This window comes from Rhinatrema bivittatum, chromosome 5, assembly GCF_901001135.1.
Source record: "Rhinatrema bivittatum chromosome 5, aRhiBiv1.1, whole genome shotgun sequence".
NCBI lineage: Eukaryota > Metazoa > Chordata > Amphibia > Gymnophiona > Rhinatrematidae > Rhinatrema > Rhinatrema bivittatum.
In genome coordinates this window covers 364,947,678-364,962,058 of record NC_042619.1, presented here as the reverse complement: position 1 = coordinate 364,962,058, position 14,381 = coordinate 364,947,678, and the positions used below count along the sequence as shown (strand labels likewise).

At 42.4% G+C, this 14,381-nt stretch overlaps 1 protein-coding gene across 3 annotated transcripts in view; it reads left to right on the top strand.

Annotated features, from left to right (window-relative positions):
* The window catches only part of ATP10A (ATPase phospholipid transporting 10A (putative)), a 288,904-nt gene that overhangs the window by 234,311 nt on the left and 40,212 nt on the right, over positions 1–14,381 (top strand). For all 3 annotated transcript variants that reach the window (XM_029604743.1, XM_029604744.1, XM_029604745.1), the window contains one exon: positions 10,999–11,075. In XM_029604743.1, coding sequence (XP_029460603.1) covers positions 10,999–11,075 — 77 coding nt within the window. The remainder of the gene's footprint in view (positions 1–10,998; positions 11,076–14,381) is intronic.

Sequence of the window (14,381 nt, the reverse complement as noted above, 5' to 3'; positions counted from 1 at the left end):
GTTCCGCTCACCCCGATCGTGCTCCCTCGCCGATCGCCGGCCCTCTCACCGTCGTCCAGCAGCTCCTCTTACCTGCAACGCCGCGAACCTCCTCCTTCTGCCGACCACAAGCAGGGCCACGAGCCCTTGCCTACAGCATCCAGCCGACCTCGATCCGGGCCTTCGATCCTCCTCCAGCCGGCCTCGATCCCGGCCACGAGCCTTCGCCCGCACCGCCAGCAACACAAAAAAGAACCGCCCACCAAGACGGCGCAGCGGTGACGTCAGAGGCGCGACCGGCGGGGTTTTTAAACCACCCCCCTCCCAGGCGTCGCGCGCCGGGCGTCGCGTGCACGAAGGAGCGCAACAAAGGGGCCTGCCCCTTTGTTTCGCCCCTTCGTATCACCCCGAGCAGCACCCCAATATACCTCCCAATTTGTACCCAGCAACTGAACTAATACCAAGAGTGCCTTGCCAGGAGCCCCTCCACCTGCCATCTCGGAGACAAGAACCTGCCCAAGGAAAACCACGCTCACGAAATGCACCACATGGACTGTTGGCAAATCTCCTCCCTCCTCTAGATAATTCATCCAGAACACTATACTTTCTCACCAAGCCTATCATACGTAAGTGTGTTTCATTCACATGACTGTCTCAGTGTATAATACTGTACAATATATACATCTCATAACCTAATCTACCTAAATGCCAGCCTACTCTATACAATTGCATTACTTTGTCGATGTACATTACTCTTTTCAACTGCATTAACCTGATATAATAGCATTAACCTTTTCAACTGCTTTTCGGTATCTACTTTTCACAATTTGCCACCCTCCCCAACAATGCCTCCACACGCTAGCCCCTGCCCCCCCAATTATCTATACAGACACCCCTCAAAAATATTCCTCCCCTCATACAGTCCCCACAACACCCAAAAAAGACGTCTGACCCCCATCCCCATATCCCCCACCTCGCAAGCCCTCACCCTCTCGCTCATCTCTCTTCTACTCATTAACGCCCAATCACTGAAACAAAAAACACACCTTCTCCACGATATTTTAACTGAGTCCAAACCAGAAATTTTCGCATTAAATGAAACCTGGTTTAAACCCTGTGACACCCCCCTCATTAACCAACTTCCTGCTGAAACCTATGACATTTTCTCTATCCCCCGTAAAAAGAAAAGAGGTGGCGGCCTACTCCTCATAGCCAAAAAAGAATTCAAGCTCACATCACAAACCTGCAATATTCCCAATCAATACGAAGTAGGTTTTTTCAAATCTCAATCCCTACAAATCTGCCTTATCTATACCCCTCCTGGTCTACTAGAAAAAGACCCCTCCCCCCTCATCGAATTCCTCACCATCTCCCTCTCCCCCGACATCCCTACAATACTCCTTGGCGACTTTAACCTCCACGTCGACTCCTCTCCACAATCCCCTACATGCGAAGCCTTCATCTCATCCCTAGATGCAATGGGCTTCACCCAACTTATTCACTCCCCAACCCACAAAGCAGGTCACACCCTTGACCTTATTTTTACTAACTCATTCATCAATGTCATCCACACCCCCACATGCCTCCCGGTTCCCTGGTCTGACCACTCCATCATCAGTACAACCCTCTCTCTACCACCCCCACCCACCCCCTCTCCTCCTCAACCCAAATCCTTCCAACTTCGTAAAACCTGCCCTATAGACACTCTTGAAATGGCGTGCTCCAACATTCCAAATCACATTGACCTGGAGACAGCAGATAGTGCTATATCCTCCTGGGCAGAAACCACCCAAAACATAGCCAACAACTTATGCCCTATCATCCAAAAAACAATCACACAAACCACTTCATCCAAAAAACCCTGGTACACCCAAACACTCAAAACCCAAAAAATCCAACTTAGAGCAGCTGAAAGACACTGGCGTAAACACCCCTCCCCTGCCACAAAGACCGTTTATTACCAACTCATGCATGCATATAGAAACGCCATTCAAACAACCAAAAAAGAATACTATGCCAAGAAAATTCACCACCTCCAATTCAACCCGAAAGCACTATTCACCCTAGTCTCAAATCTGACCAAACCCAATGTGTCTTCACCCCAAGTCCCCATCACACAGACCCGATGTAATGAAATCGCCCTCTTCTTTAAAAACAAAATATCCAACATCACTGCCAAGTTTACCCCCAATACCAAAAATTCCCACAACACCAACAACATAATCCCTCCCACCCCACCTACACACACCCTCCTCTCTTCCTTTGAACCCTCCTCATCTCTAGAAATAGAGAACATTTTAAAAAAGATGAGACCTTCCTCCCACCCCTCGGAAACCATACCTACTAAACTACTACTCGCTATCCCTAAAACAATAGCCACTCCACTCTCCAAAATCGTGAACTGTTCCCTGGAACATGGCCTGGTCCCGAACTCCCTCAAACAAGCTGTGGTCAAACCCATTCTAAAAAAACCCTCCCTTGATCCCTCCAACCTATCCAACCTCCGTCCTATCTCCAATCTCCCTTTCCTCTCCAAAGTCATGGAGAAATTAGTAAACCACCGTCTCTCTGACCACCTAGAACAATCCAACATTCTCCCACCTACACAATATGGATTCCGAAAACACCTCAGTACTGAATCCCTACTTCTCTCCCTTACTGATACCCTCATCAAAGGAATGGATGCCGGCAACTCCTATCTCATTGCCATGCTGGACATCTCCGCTGCCTTTGACACCGTAAATCATAACATCCTCATCAACACCCTCATTAGTATAGGAATCTCAGGTACTGCTCTTTCTTGGATTAAGTCCTTCCTCCAAAACCGTACCTACACAGTCCTCACTGACAACTTTACATCCCCCCCTGTCAATCTCGACTGTGGCATTCCTCAAGGTTCCTCCCTTTCCTCCACCTTATTTAACATTTACATGCTCCCCCTTACAAACCTCCTCTCCAACCTTGGTATTACACACTTCATCTACGCGGATGATGTGCAAATCCTCATCCCCTTCACAAACTCTGTACTCATCGCAATCCAAAAATGGAACACTATTCTCACCTCCATAAACCAGCTCCTCACTGACATGCACCTAGCCCTCAATCCACAAAAAACCGAACTCCTCCTCATCTCCTCTAAACATGCATCCATACCCATTCCTTCCACTCTCCATTCCCCCAACTTGCTTTCTAACACAAGAAACCTTGGTATCATACTTGATTACCAACTTACCTTCAAACCATACATCAAATCCATCCTTAGCAGTTGCTATTTCAAACTTCAAACCCTCAAAAAACTCAAACCCCTTCTCTACTTCTCTGACTTCCGTACGGTACTCCAATCCTTAATTTTCTCTAAAATTGACTACTGTAACTCTCTCCTTCTTGGACTCCCTGCCACCCACATCAAACCTCTTCAACTCCTTCAAAACGCTACCGCTCGTATCCTCACTAATGTAAAAAAAAAAAGACCACATTACCCCCACCCTCATTGATCCTCCACTGGCTTCCCATTCACTCACGAATTATTTACAAGACGCTTACCCTCATCCACAAAAGTATCACCAACGAACATTACAACTGGCTAAACCCACCTTTCCTTCCTCGTACCTCCACTAGACCTACCCGTTCATCACTCCAAGGAACCCTTATTCCTCCTTCCATAAAATCCACAAGACTCATTTCCACCACCAATAGAGCCCTTTCCCTCGCAGGCCCCTCCCTTTGGAATTCAATGCCTCTTCACCTACGCACAGAAACCTCCACTCCCACTTTCAAAAAGAATCTGAAAACCTGGCTCTTCCTCCAAGCATACCCCCAATCCTTTTCACCACCTACTAACACTCTCACCCAACCTTCATCTCTCACCAATACCCCCCTAAAATCCTTTAATCCCCTCCAGGAACCACACCCAACACTTAACCCCCTCTCCCTCTAAGAACTTCAAACACCTCATTCAACCCGTACTTTAAAATAATGTGTCTGTTTTTATCTGCACTTATACAATTCCATATATAACCAGTGTACATACCATCTGCTCCTCAAATCCATGTATATATCTTATCCTTATGTATCTGTTCTCACCCTCCCCCTCCCCCCCTTTTGTCTCTATCCCTCCCTCCCCAAGTTATTTAGTTATCTGCTTTGTTACTGTGTTACATATTGTTCTTTGTAAAGGCCTCGCCTATATATTCCTTGTTTATAAGTTACTTGTAAACCGGCACGATGTGCAAACGGTTGCCGGTATATAAAATAAAATAAATAAAAATAAATAAATAAATAAATTTCCTTCAGTGCCTCAGCCTTCCCTTTGCCGAGAGTTTGGCTTAGCAGTCAGAACACTACCAGTTTTCCTGAGCCGCCATTAGTTCAAGCCTTGCCAGTAGCCAGACTTGACCCTTAGTTATAGGTTTGTATGGTCTATAGAAGATATCTCTTTTTGTCTTTTAGGATGGTGAATTTTTGTTTAGCTGTTCAGTGTTCAGGGACCTTAGAGTAAAGCAGACAGGGTGCCACCATAAGAAGGGAAGCATCTCCTCCTGACCATACTATATGTACATACATATATCTGTGAACAATTTTCAGGAATCTACCTGAAACTCTATTTTGTTACATAGAGCTATATATAGACTGCCTGTAGATTTCCACAGAAATCTGAAACTTTGAGTGGTCTTTATGGTAGTACTGGGTAGTAAAATTGTAATCATAAAACCAACATCATAAAATATTAAAGTTTAAGCAAAAAGTCAGTTGTGAGGGTTTGTTTGTTTTGTTGGTTTTTTTTAAGTAGTATTATGACCAGAGGGCATTGGATACCTTTTGAGAAGAAAGTGCAAGAGTGACAGCCCACTAGCTCTTCATGAAACAGCACATGGTTGTAGGTGTTGAAAAGCTGAAACCTCTGGTGGATGCAGGAGACCCTCCTTACACAGAGTTCCAGTGTGTTTTGGGAGCATGCAGGAGTATGGGAAGCAAATAATCCGGTCCACCTGTGAGGCCTTCGACACCGAAACCAGAAATTTGTAGTGCCTATTGGAGCCAGAAGGCTGACTTGACTCCAGGCTAACAGGCTCGAGAAACATGTACCTGATCACCTGGCAGATGTCTGTGCATGGTGGAGAGCCTGTTCGAGGATAAGGTGCAAGAGACTAGCGCTGATTAAGAAACATCAATCCACCCTGCAGTCACTCTGTGATTTGCAGTCTACAGTGCCGAGTGACCAGCCCCACTGTGGTCAGACAGCAGTACCTCTCATACGAGCTGACCTTTTACCAGAGAAGTCCCTTTTACTGTTTTCGGAGGGATCGAGCCCCACCTTCCCATACTCAGCAGCTTCCCATAGAAGCTGACAGCAAAAAAGACAGCACCTAAGGCTCAACAACAACTGGAGCCAAAACCCAGGGTGAGTTTTTGATGCCTCTGAAACTTCCTCCCTGCCTACTCTTGGGGGGAAGGGGGGGGGGGGGGAAATGGGTCTGTTTTTTCTTACCCGAACAGGACCTGATAATTCTGAAATATGGCTTTTCACACCCTACCCCAAACTTGTGAGCATTGGTCTTCAGTTCTGACCCTACCCAGTCACTTCCAGCTGTAGCTGAGACAACATCTCTCCTACTTCAGAAGGCCATAGATCCTGCCCCTCCTTGGGAGTGTGGCATGATGTACTCTCCCAGAATTTCTTAAATCTGCAAGAAGTCAGGTAGGCTAAGGCCCATCCTGGATTTGCAGAAGTTGAACAAGTTATGGGTCTAAGAGAGAGGTTCAAGATGAATTTGCTTCAAACAATTCTGTTGTTCAATAGCCAAATTACTTGGTTGCATGCTTTGGACCTGTAGGATACATATGTGAACATTCCGATCCACCCCACGCATCGTAGATGCTTCAAGTATGTGGTGGAGGATGTGCCCTGTCAGTACAAACTGTTTGTATTGGAGGAAGACTGGAAAGTTCTCATTGTAGGAAGTCTCTTTATTGAAACCAAGCAACTACAGTTCAGCTCCTGATGCTTTTATGCTAAGTTGGAGCATCAGTCTGCTCTACACATATCCTCCAATTCTATTGATCACCAGAAGATCCTGCAGGATAGGTTGAGGGTCATTCTGATAGACCCAGTTTGGATGCATCATGTGGCATCCTTACCTCCTCTGTCTATCTGGTTCCCTTGGGGATATCTCATTACCAGGAGGACTGAAAACTGCCACCCAAATCTTCCATTTTTGGCTCTCATAGCATGGATGTTGAGTGCACAGTAGTATGCTTCTGGTGTCTTTCCAGGGCTTTGGAGGACATTCTCATATCAGCTAGGAAACCTTCAACCGGGAAGTCTTATGGTTTCAAGTGAAAGAGGTTCTCTTTATGATGTGAATCCAGTCATCTTGACCCTTTGTCATCTGGAACCTTTTCAATATCTCTTCTTCCTTCAGGCCACAGTACCTCATCTGTCAACATGCATCTCTGTGCCATTGGGGATTATCAGTGGATGGAAGGAGTTCATGTCTCACTGTACTCTTTAGTATCAAAATTCATGGAAGGTCTCTTGAGGTACAAAGCCTCCAATCAGTAAACCTCTATGTGGTCCTAGCTCAGCTTATGAAACCTTCTTTTGAATCTCTGGAGTCAGTGGACCTGAGGTTTATCACTTAGAAAGCGTTCCTCATGGCCATCAAGTCAGTATGAACAGTAAGCAAATTACAGGCTCTGTTTTTTTGTTCATCTTACTTTGTTTTTTCAAAACAGGGTTGTCCTACATACTCACCCTAACTTCCTTCTGAAAATGCTATCTGCATTCCATATCAGCCAATGATTGTGCTGCCTATGTTCTTTCCCAAACTGCATGCACAGTCTCTGCTTTCCTTGACCTGTAAGAGAGCCCATGCATATTAGTTAAAGAGAATTCCGCCTCACTGTCATATTTCTCAACTGTTCATGTTCTTTGATTCCAACAGGTTGGGAAGCTCGGTTGCCAGAAGAACTCTTTCAAACTGTCTAGTGTACTATAAAGCCAAGGCTTCTGATTTTAGGTTTTAACTGATAAACACCGACAAAACACCACTGATGCAAAAAAATAAAATAAAAGGCATTTATTAGATAAAAACCGGAAAAAACGCCACTTCTGCTAGTACTCTCTCACCCTTCCTTTGCCTACCCTGAATCCTCTGCTTTGTTTTTGTGCCTTGTCCATGCTAACGACTGTTCTGCTCACAAATGTATGTATTTGATTCAACCAGAAAAGGTACCCAACAATAGTACCTGTGCTACAAAAACAATGATAAACACCAATTTTTGGTACCTTCAAAGAACCCCTAATTAGCTAGAAAATAAACACCTAGAGGTCAATACTCAAACCTAAATGTCTATGTAAGTTAGCCAGATAAGTCTTATCTGACTAACTTACATGGGATGTTCAACAGCACGGCTATGCTGCTGAATATCAAAATAGCCACTTAGCCAGGTAAGTTATATCCAGCTAAGTTAGACCTGCTCTGTGGCAGGTTTAACTTATCCAATTTACTTAACCGGATAAGTATGAATATCACTACTTATCCAGCTAAGTTAACCAGATAAGTAGTGCCACCCCGCTTGGCCCACAATCTATCTGGCTAGCTACTTAACTGGGTAACTGACTTGTCCAGCTAAGTGGCGGCTGCTGAACCTAGCTGGATATTCAGCGGCTGTCACTTAGCTGGACAAATCTTGCTTATCCAGATAAGTAGCATTTCAATATCGGCTTCCCAAATTTACAATTTATAAACACCTAAAATCAGAAACCCTATGTAATGTGCACTATTATGCACTGACTGACTTAGATTATACTCTGTCAAGGCTGATCAAATGAGAACCATGGCAATTTTGGTGGCTCCTCTGAGGGCCATTTTCATTGAGATCATATGCAAATCCGATACTTGGTCATCAATTCATATTTTCACCTCCCATTAGTCTGGTCCAATGTTCCCTCCAAGGACTGACTAGGCATGTGCAAATTTTTTTCATGTGAAAATCAATTTTTTTAAACCAACAATTTTTGAGTACCAGTATTAGTGTTGTATTTCTGTATATAGCACAAAGAAAATAAGCATGTGAGTGACCATCTAAAACCTCCAAAATGTATGAGCAATCACATGCTCAGGTTAGAAGGAACTGTGGTCTGGACTGTGTGTCCCAAAGAGAGACAGTACCTTTTGGCAAGCAGTTTTGCACAGCCTAGTCCCCTAGATGTCCACTCTCCTTCAAGTGGGGTATGGATTGTTTCAGTTCTTTCTCCTACAAGTCAGCCTTCAGCTTGGGACTCCCAAAGTTGCTTACCTATAATCGGAGTTCTTCATAGATTGCAGGATAAATCAGCTATACTTTTCTTACCCATCTGCCTCTCTGGAGCATCAACTACTCAGCTAAAGCATGAAGCTTTGGAAGAGACTGAGGGGCTCACAAAACAGCAACAGTGTGCAGGAACTCCCACACATGCTCAGAAAGACTTCAGAGCTCTGAGAGCTGGTCACTGTAAGTGCCTTGGATGACATCACCTGCTGGTTAAGGTTGATGTAGCTTGCTTTCTACGGAGAGCTTTGGTTACAGGTAAGCAACTTTGCTTTACTTTTGCATCTCCAGAAACATGCATCTTTCCTTATCTGTGAAGAAATATTGCTTACTGTTTCTCCTGGGTTTGCATCCTTTCTACCTCATACTGTGGTCCTTTATTCTAGAAAGTATTTCTGCAGAAAATAGCTCAACTCTTGAATGTTGGTTGTACATTTGGCATTTAAATGTCTTATCCCTCCTCCCCTCGAAGTTGATATTTAAGTAATTTAAAAGGCAATAATCGAACTGCTCAGGCAGGTTACAGGGTTTTGGGTGGAAGAACATGTAAGTTAATTTTCAAAAGAAAATTCCCTGTGGAGTTTCCTTGTGAAAATCTTGGCCAGTGTGCACACCATCAGTACAAGCTACCCACGAACTTTGCACCTGCAGTGAAGCACCCAAAAGTATGTGCATTGATTTCAGAATTAATTCACCACATGTACATTCCCTGCCCAATCTAACTCTAAGCACTCTTTGACAGTGTGTGTGCTCTCATCTACAGAAAGCTAGGGTGACATTCAAGGTGCCTTTATATGCAGGTAAAAGCCCTGATAGAAACTGTGTTTCCACGTGAGTTGCATTAATTTAACTCCAAAGGAGCAATATCTAGCATCTTCCAATCAATGAGGTAAGATGGAGCATGCTGAATCTCACTGCTTTGGAGTCCAAATTTGATATGTGCAGTAAAGAAGAAGTAGGTTCTAATACGACAGGAATGCATGTTCTATTATGTTCATGATATGAATGAATTTGTATATTTGAATTTGCTTTGTTTGATGTTTTGTAAGTATGCTGTACATGACAATCTGCCCTTGATGCAGCATATCATGTGACAGCCAGCTTGTGTCAGAGCTCTTCTGATGATAGTGGGGTTTGTATTTTTATGCAATTTGTGTTGGAATATCAAATGATGCTAAACAATATGTTTTTGCTGATGAATGGTTTGGTGGCTTTTTAAGAATACATTTCTCCTGTTAATAAAATTAACTTTTTAATATATTTTTTATTTGGGGATTTTTGTCATGTTTTCCACATGTATTTAGTTGTATAATAAGTAACTTTTGCAGTGAGAGCTTTGAGCGAAGGTTGTTCTGCCTAGTGACATCTTATCACGTACAGCAAAAACTGTTCCCCCAAATAGAAAAACCCCTCCCCCTCCTTCCCTGCCCATGCAAGGCTACGTTCCACAAAACATTATATTCTAACTGCACCCCATATAATATCAAACCTTTATGATGTCAAATTGTAATCCAACCCTCAAAAGTCATCAAGAATCTCACTATATGGGCCTTATGTGGCAACGACTGCAAGTAGGATTCCCATATTTGCAAAAAGACTTCTTTTTCTAGGCAGATATGTTTTTTTCCACATATTTCTCTGAGACACACATATCATATAGGTTTCTTAGTATACTAATTTCTGCGGTATATAATATCTCATTAGAAATTTATACTGTGTTTCTCTTAGCTTTATGTTACCGGGTGATAGTGTATTCTTTTAAAGCACTGCATATACTGGGTCTCTGTGATGTGGAAATCCAGTTCCCATTTCCATCTCTGCACCATTTTCCCGTACTTCACTTGTTGCTTTTGACCCACCAATTTGCAGTATCAAAAAATACTGTGTGCCGTACTGGGTCCTCTACATCTAATATATCAGAGAGCCACTCTTTATTCTCCTGTAATGGTGAGTGGCCTCTACCATGTCCAATACTTTCCCCAAAAATGGTAGGTAGGATACCAAACCTTTCAAGCATGGATCCCGTGAAGACCTAAGCAGCAGCTTGACTATTGCTTTCTTCTATTTTTCTGGAAAGATACCCTCAGTCAGGGATGCATTAAAATCGACTGCAGTCCTTCTAACAAATCACTTGTTACTGCTTTTATTAAAAAAAAACAGGACAAGGGTCACCCCCAAAGACTGAATATAGTGTCTCATTTGTAAATATGAAAACAGATGTGTTGGATCAAGATTAAATTCTGTGGACACTTCCTGAAAGGTTTTTATATGTCTTTTATCATTTGCAAAATCACCCTTAAACCTCAACTACCTCATATCTTGAAAGACTGACTCTGGGATTCCTGGTAAAATGTTTATTGCCCATGATCGGCAAAAACTGGAAAACAGAAGGTTTCAATTTAAGTAAGGCACAGAAAGATCTCCAAGTTTGGATCAGTGGTGTAACCAAAAAACTCTCTTTCAGATATGTAGGTAGAGTGGCCAAGAATGTATAACATAACCAGGACTAAGCGAGGACAGGAATCCAGTCTCTAACACCAGGGACATCTAAAAGCAAGTTCCCAAGAGCCAATCCTCTGTGGCACAGATTACATGGAACGATGCTTTTATTTTACTGATTGACATTGGGTTCCCTGTTAAGATTTGGCATCTATTAGACATGTATGTTCACTCAAAGCTAACACTGTTGTATCTCATTAATCCTAGGTGATGGAGCTAACGATGTCAGCATGATTCAAGTTGCAGATGTAGGAGTCGGGATCTCTGGCCAGGAGGGCATGCAGGTAATGTCTAACTGAAGGTGGATTTAGCATGTTTTTTCCTTCATATGGCTTTTGTTATACTTCTCTGCTGGCCGAAACATAAGTAAATGATACAGTTATAGGCTGAACAGAGGTATATCAATCTGACTTTGTAAAATTTAATTTCTGGTTGAGTGAAAATATTCCTTAAATTTCTGACAATATGATTTTTTAATTCACATAAAGTAATTGATCTTTTTTTTTTTGTCAGTCTGGATTTCTCTACCCAATATTTGGTTTGCCATCTTGTCTGCCGCTAACTCGATTTTACTGCAGAAATTGAGCTGCCTTCTGATTTGTTCTAGTTCTCTTGTTCTGTGTCTGCCAGGACAGATCACATGATTTCTATTTGTGATGTCTCTCAATGTGGTGTAGATGGCACTTCCATGGCATGCCTGCACTGCAAAAGATGCTGTATAAAAGAATTGCCATGGTCCTGTAACTGCAGTTCTGGCAGGAGCCAGTAGATATTCAAAACCATCCTCCGTTTCAGGATGGTGTATTTCATAAGATTCTATTTAATTTAATTTAATCTCATTTTCATTTATTGGCATTAATCTGTCTCCTCCTCTGCACTCAGCTCAAAATGATTCACAGCATGTAAAATAACAAGTACATCAGTCAACCAAAATTAAAATCTAATTATAACAATATAAAAATATAAAGGTGAATTTTAAAAGCCTGGCATGCATATCAGTTAGGGGATGTGCGAAGAAGTCAGTTTACACACGACAACCATATTTTAAAAAGCACTCAACTTTATTTATTTATTTAGAAAATGTATATACTGCCATTCCAAATCAAGATCACAATGGTTTACAAAATAACATTCATAATATTAGAAAACAAATTTGACATACATCAGATGCAATATTCTGTATTCAGGTATATTCATATACAGGTTATGACCCCTTTTATTTAGTGTTTTACAAGCTGCAGGTTTATATTATCATTGGTTTGCTGACAAGGTACACATTTTCTGCTTGGTGGAGAAAGGGATGAGAGATGGCCTGGCTAAAGTTTCTGAGTTACTGAGGCCAGACCCCAAGCCATCCAGAAAAGAGGAAAATCACTGTAATTCTTGTCCTCATGGTCTTCAACCAAAAAAAACCCCCACCACAATATGGTGGGGCCCGTCCAACTCTCTGTGAAGATCTGGAAGGGATACTAGAAGGATCTCTGTACTACAGTGGCTCTAAGTCCAGACTGATGTAGGTCCTAAGCAGCCTCCCTATCTTAGAAGATCCTTAACTGTGAGTGGCTCCTACCCTGTCCAAAACGTCCCCAAAAATAATAGGTTGGATACCAAGCCTTTCACACACAGTGAAGACCTAAGTAGCAGCTTGACTATTGCTTTTTTCAATTTTTCTGATAAGATACCCTCAGTCAGGGATGCATTAAAATCGACTGCAGTCCTTCTAACAAATCACTTGTTACTTCTTTTATTAAAAGAGCAAGACAAGGGTCAACTTGATGGAATGTTGCCCTCAATTTCCATAAAACAACCTTAACCTGAAACTCGAGAAAAGCATTCCCATGAGCCATTCTCTCTCACATCCAAATCCTTATCCCCTATAAAAAAACAAAATATGGGCAAGTTCTTTAAAATAAAATACTCAGAAATAAAAACTGAAGTTAAATCCCTTCTGTCTGCTGGAGTTATATTTAAGAGGCATTGGCATGCTGCTGTGCTGAGATTGCAGTGAACATTTCTCAGGGTTCTCCTGTCTCCGAGAAGCCTCCATCCAGAGGATTCCTCCCATGGTTTCATTACTGTTTGCAGAGAGCTGACTGCTGTAGAAGTGGTAAGGGACTGCTCATCTCCTGACAAAATTGTACATTCAAAACTACCCTATAAATCATTTTCATGTAGAAAACAGTTTGTTTGAATTTACTCATGAGTTCTTTTTTGTGGTTTGCTTTCTTTTTCTAATAGATATATTACATTTTGCCTTTAATATACTACAGTCCTTGTAGTGATAGTTTTCTATGTGATTAGTATTGTACCCAAAGACTTTGAAAGTTGCCTACAAGGTAGTGAAATTATTAAACACGCAGCAGTGTTAGATTCTCGGTAAACTCTTGTGGCAGTGGGCAAAGGTAGAGGATACCACTGGAAGTGCCTAGTTACAGACCTGCATGTACTTGGCTCAAGTGTGATGGTTGCTCTTCATTGACCTGGAGCAACTGCAATGTTTGTATCCTGCCCAGCCATCAGAGCAACCCTATTTAAGTATAGCACGGTTGTCGTCCTATAAAAAAGAGGAATGAAGAGATTCCCTTAAAAAAAAAACCAAACACCTACTTGTTCCATTTAATATCTGCTAGAATACCATTGCTAGCTGGATATGTGGATATGTGATCACAGTGTTCAGTATTGGTACAGAGAGACTGTGTCTCACAACCTGGTACATACACACGCTTCTAGACAGCTCTAATTTGCCATGAACAAAGCACTGCCATCGTAGCCATGGACCTGGAATGTTACAGCATTGACGTAGCAGCCCTTGGTGAAACACAGATACCTGCCCAGTCACAGTTGACTGAGGTTGAAACTAATTTTACAGTGTTGGCTATCCAGAAGGTTCTCCATGGAATGAAGGAGTCTGTTTTACCATCAAGACACTACTGGTGAATACAATGACATCTTTACCATGTGCTATTAGCCCCTGTTTGATGCTTACATTCCCCCATGGAAGATGTAGCAATCTGATCGTCGGCTCAGTGTGCTAGTAGATAATACTTTAAAATCGTCGGCTCAGTGCACTGCAGCAGTCAAAAAAGCAAACAGAATGTTAGGAATTATTAGGAAGGGAATGGTTAATAAAAGGGAAAATGTCATAATGCTTCTATATCGCTGCATGGTGAGACCGCACCTGGAATACTGTGTACAATTCTGGTCGCCGCATCTCAAAAAAGATATAGTTGCGATGGAGAAGGTACAGAGAAGGGCAACCAAAATGATAAATGGGATAGAACAGCTCCCCTACGAGGAAAGGCTGAAGAGATTAGGGCTGTTCAGCTTGGAGAAGAGACGGCTGAGGGGGGATATGATAGAGGTCTTTAAGATCATGAGAGGTCTTGAACGGGTAGATGTGAATCGGTTATTTACACTTTTGAATAATAGAAGGACTAGGGGGCATTCCATGAAGTTAGCAAGTAGCACATTTAAGACTAATCGGAGAAAATTCTTTTTCACTCAATGCACAATAAAGCTCTGGAATTTGTTGCCAGAGGATGTAGTTAGTGCAGCTGGGTTCAAAAAAGGTTTGGATAAGTTCTTGGAGG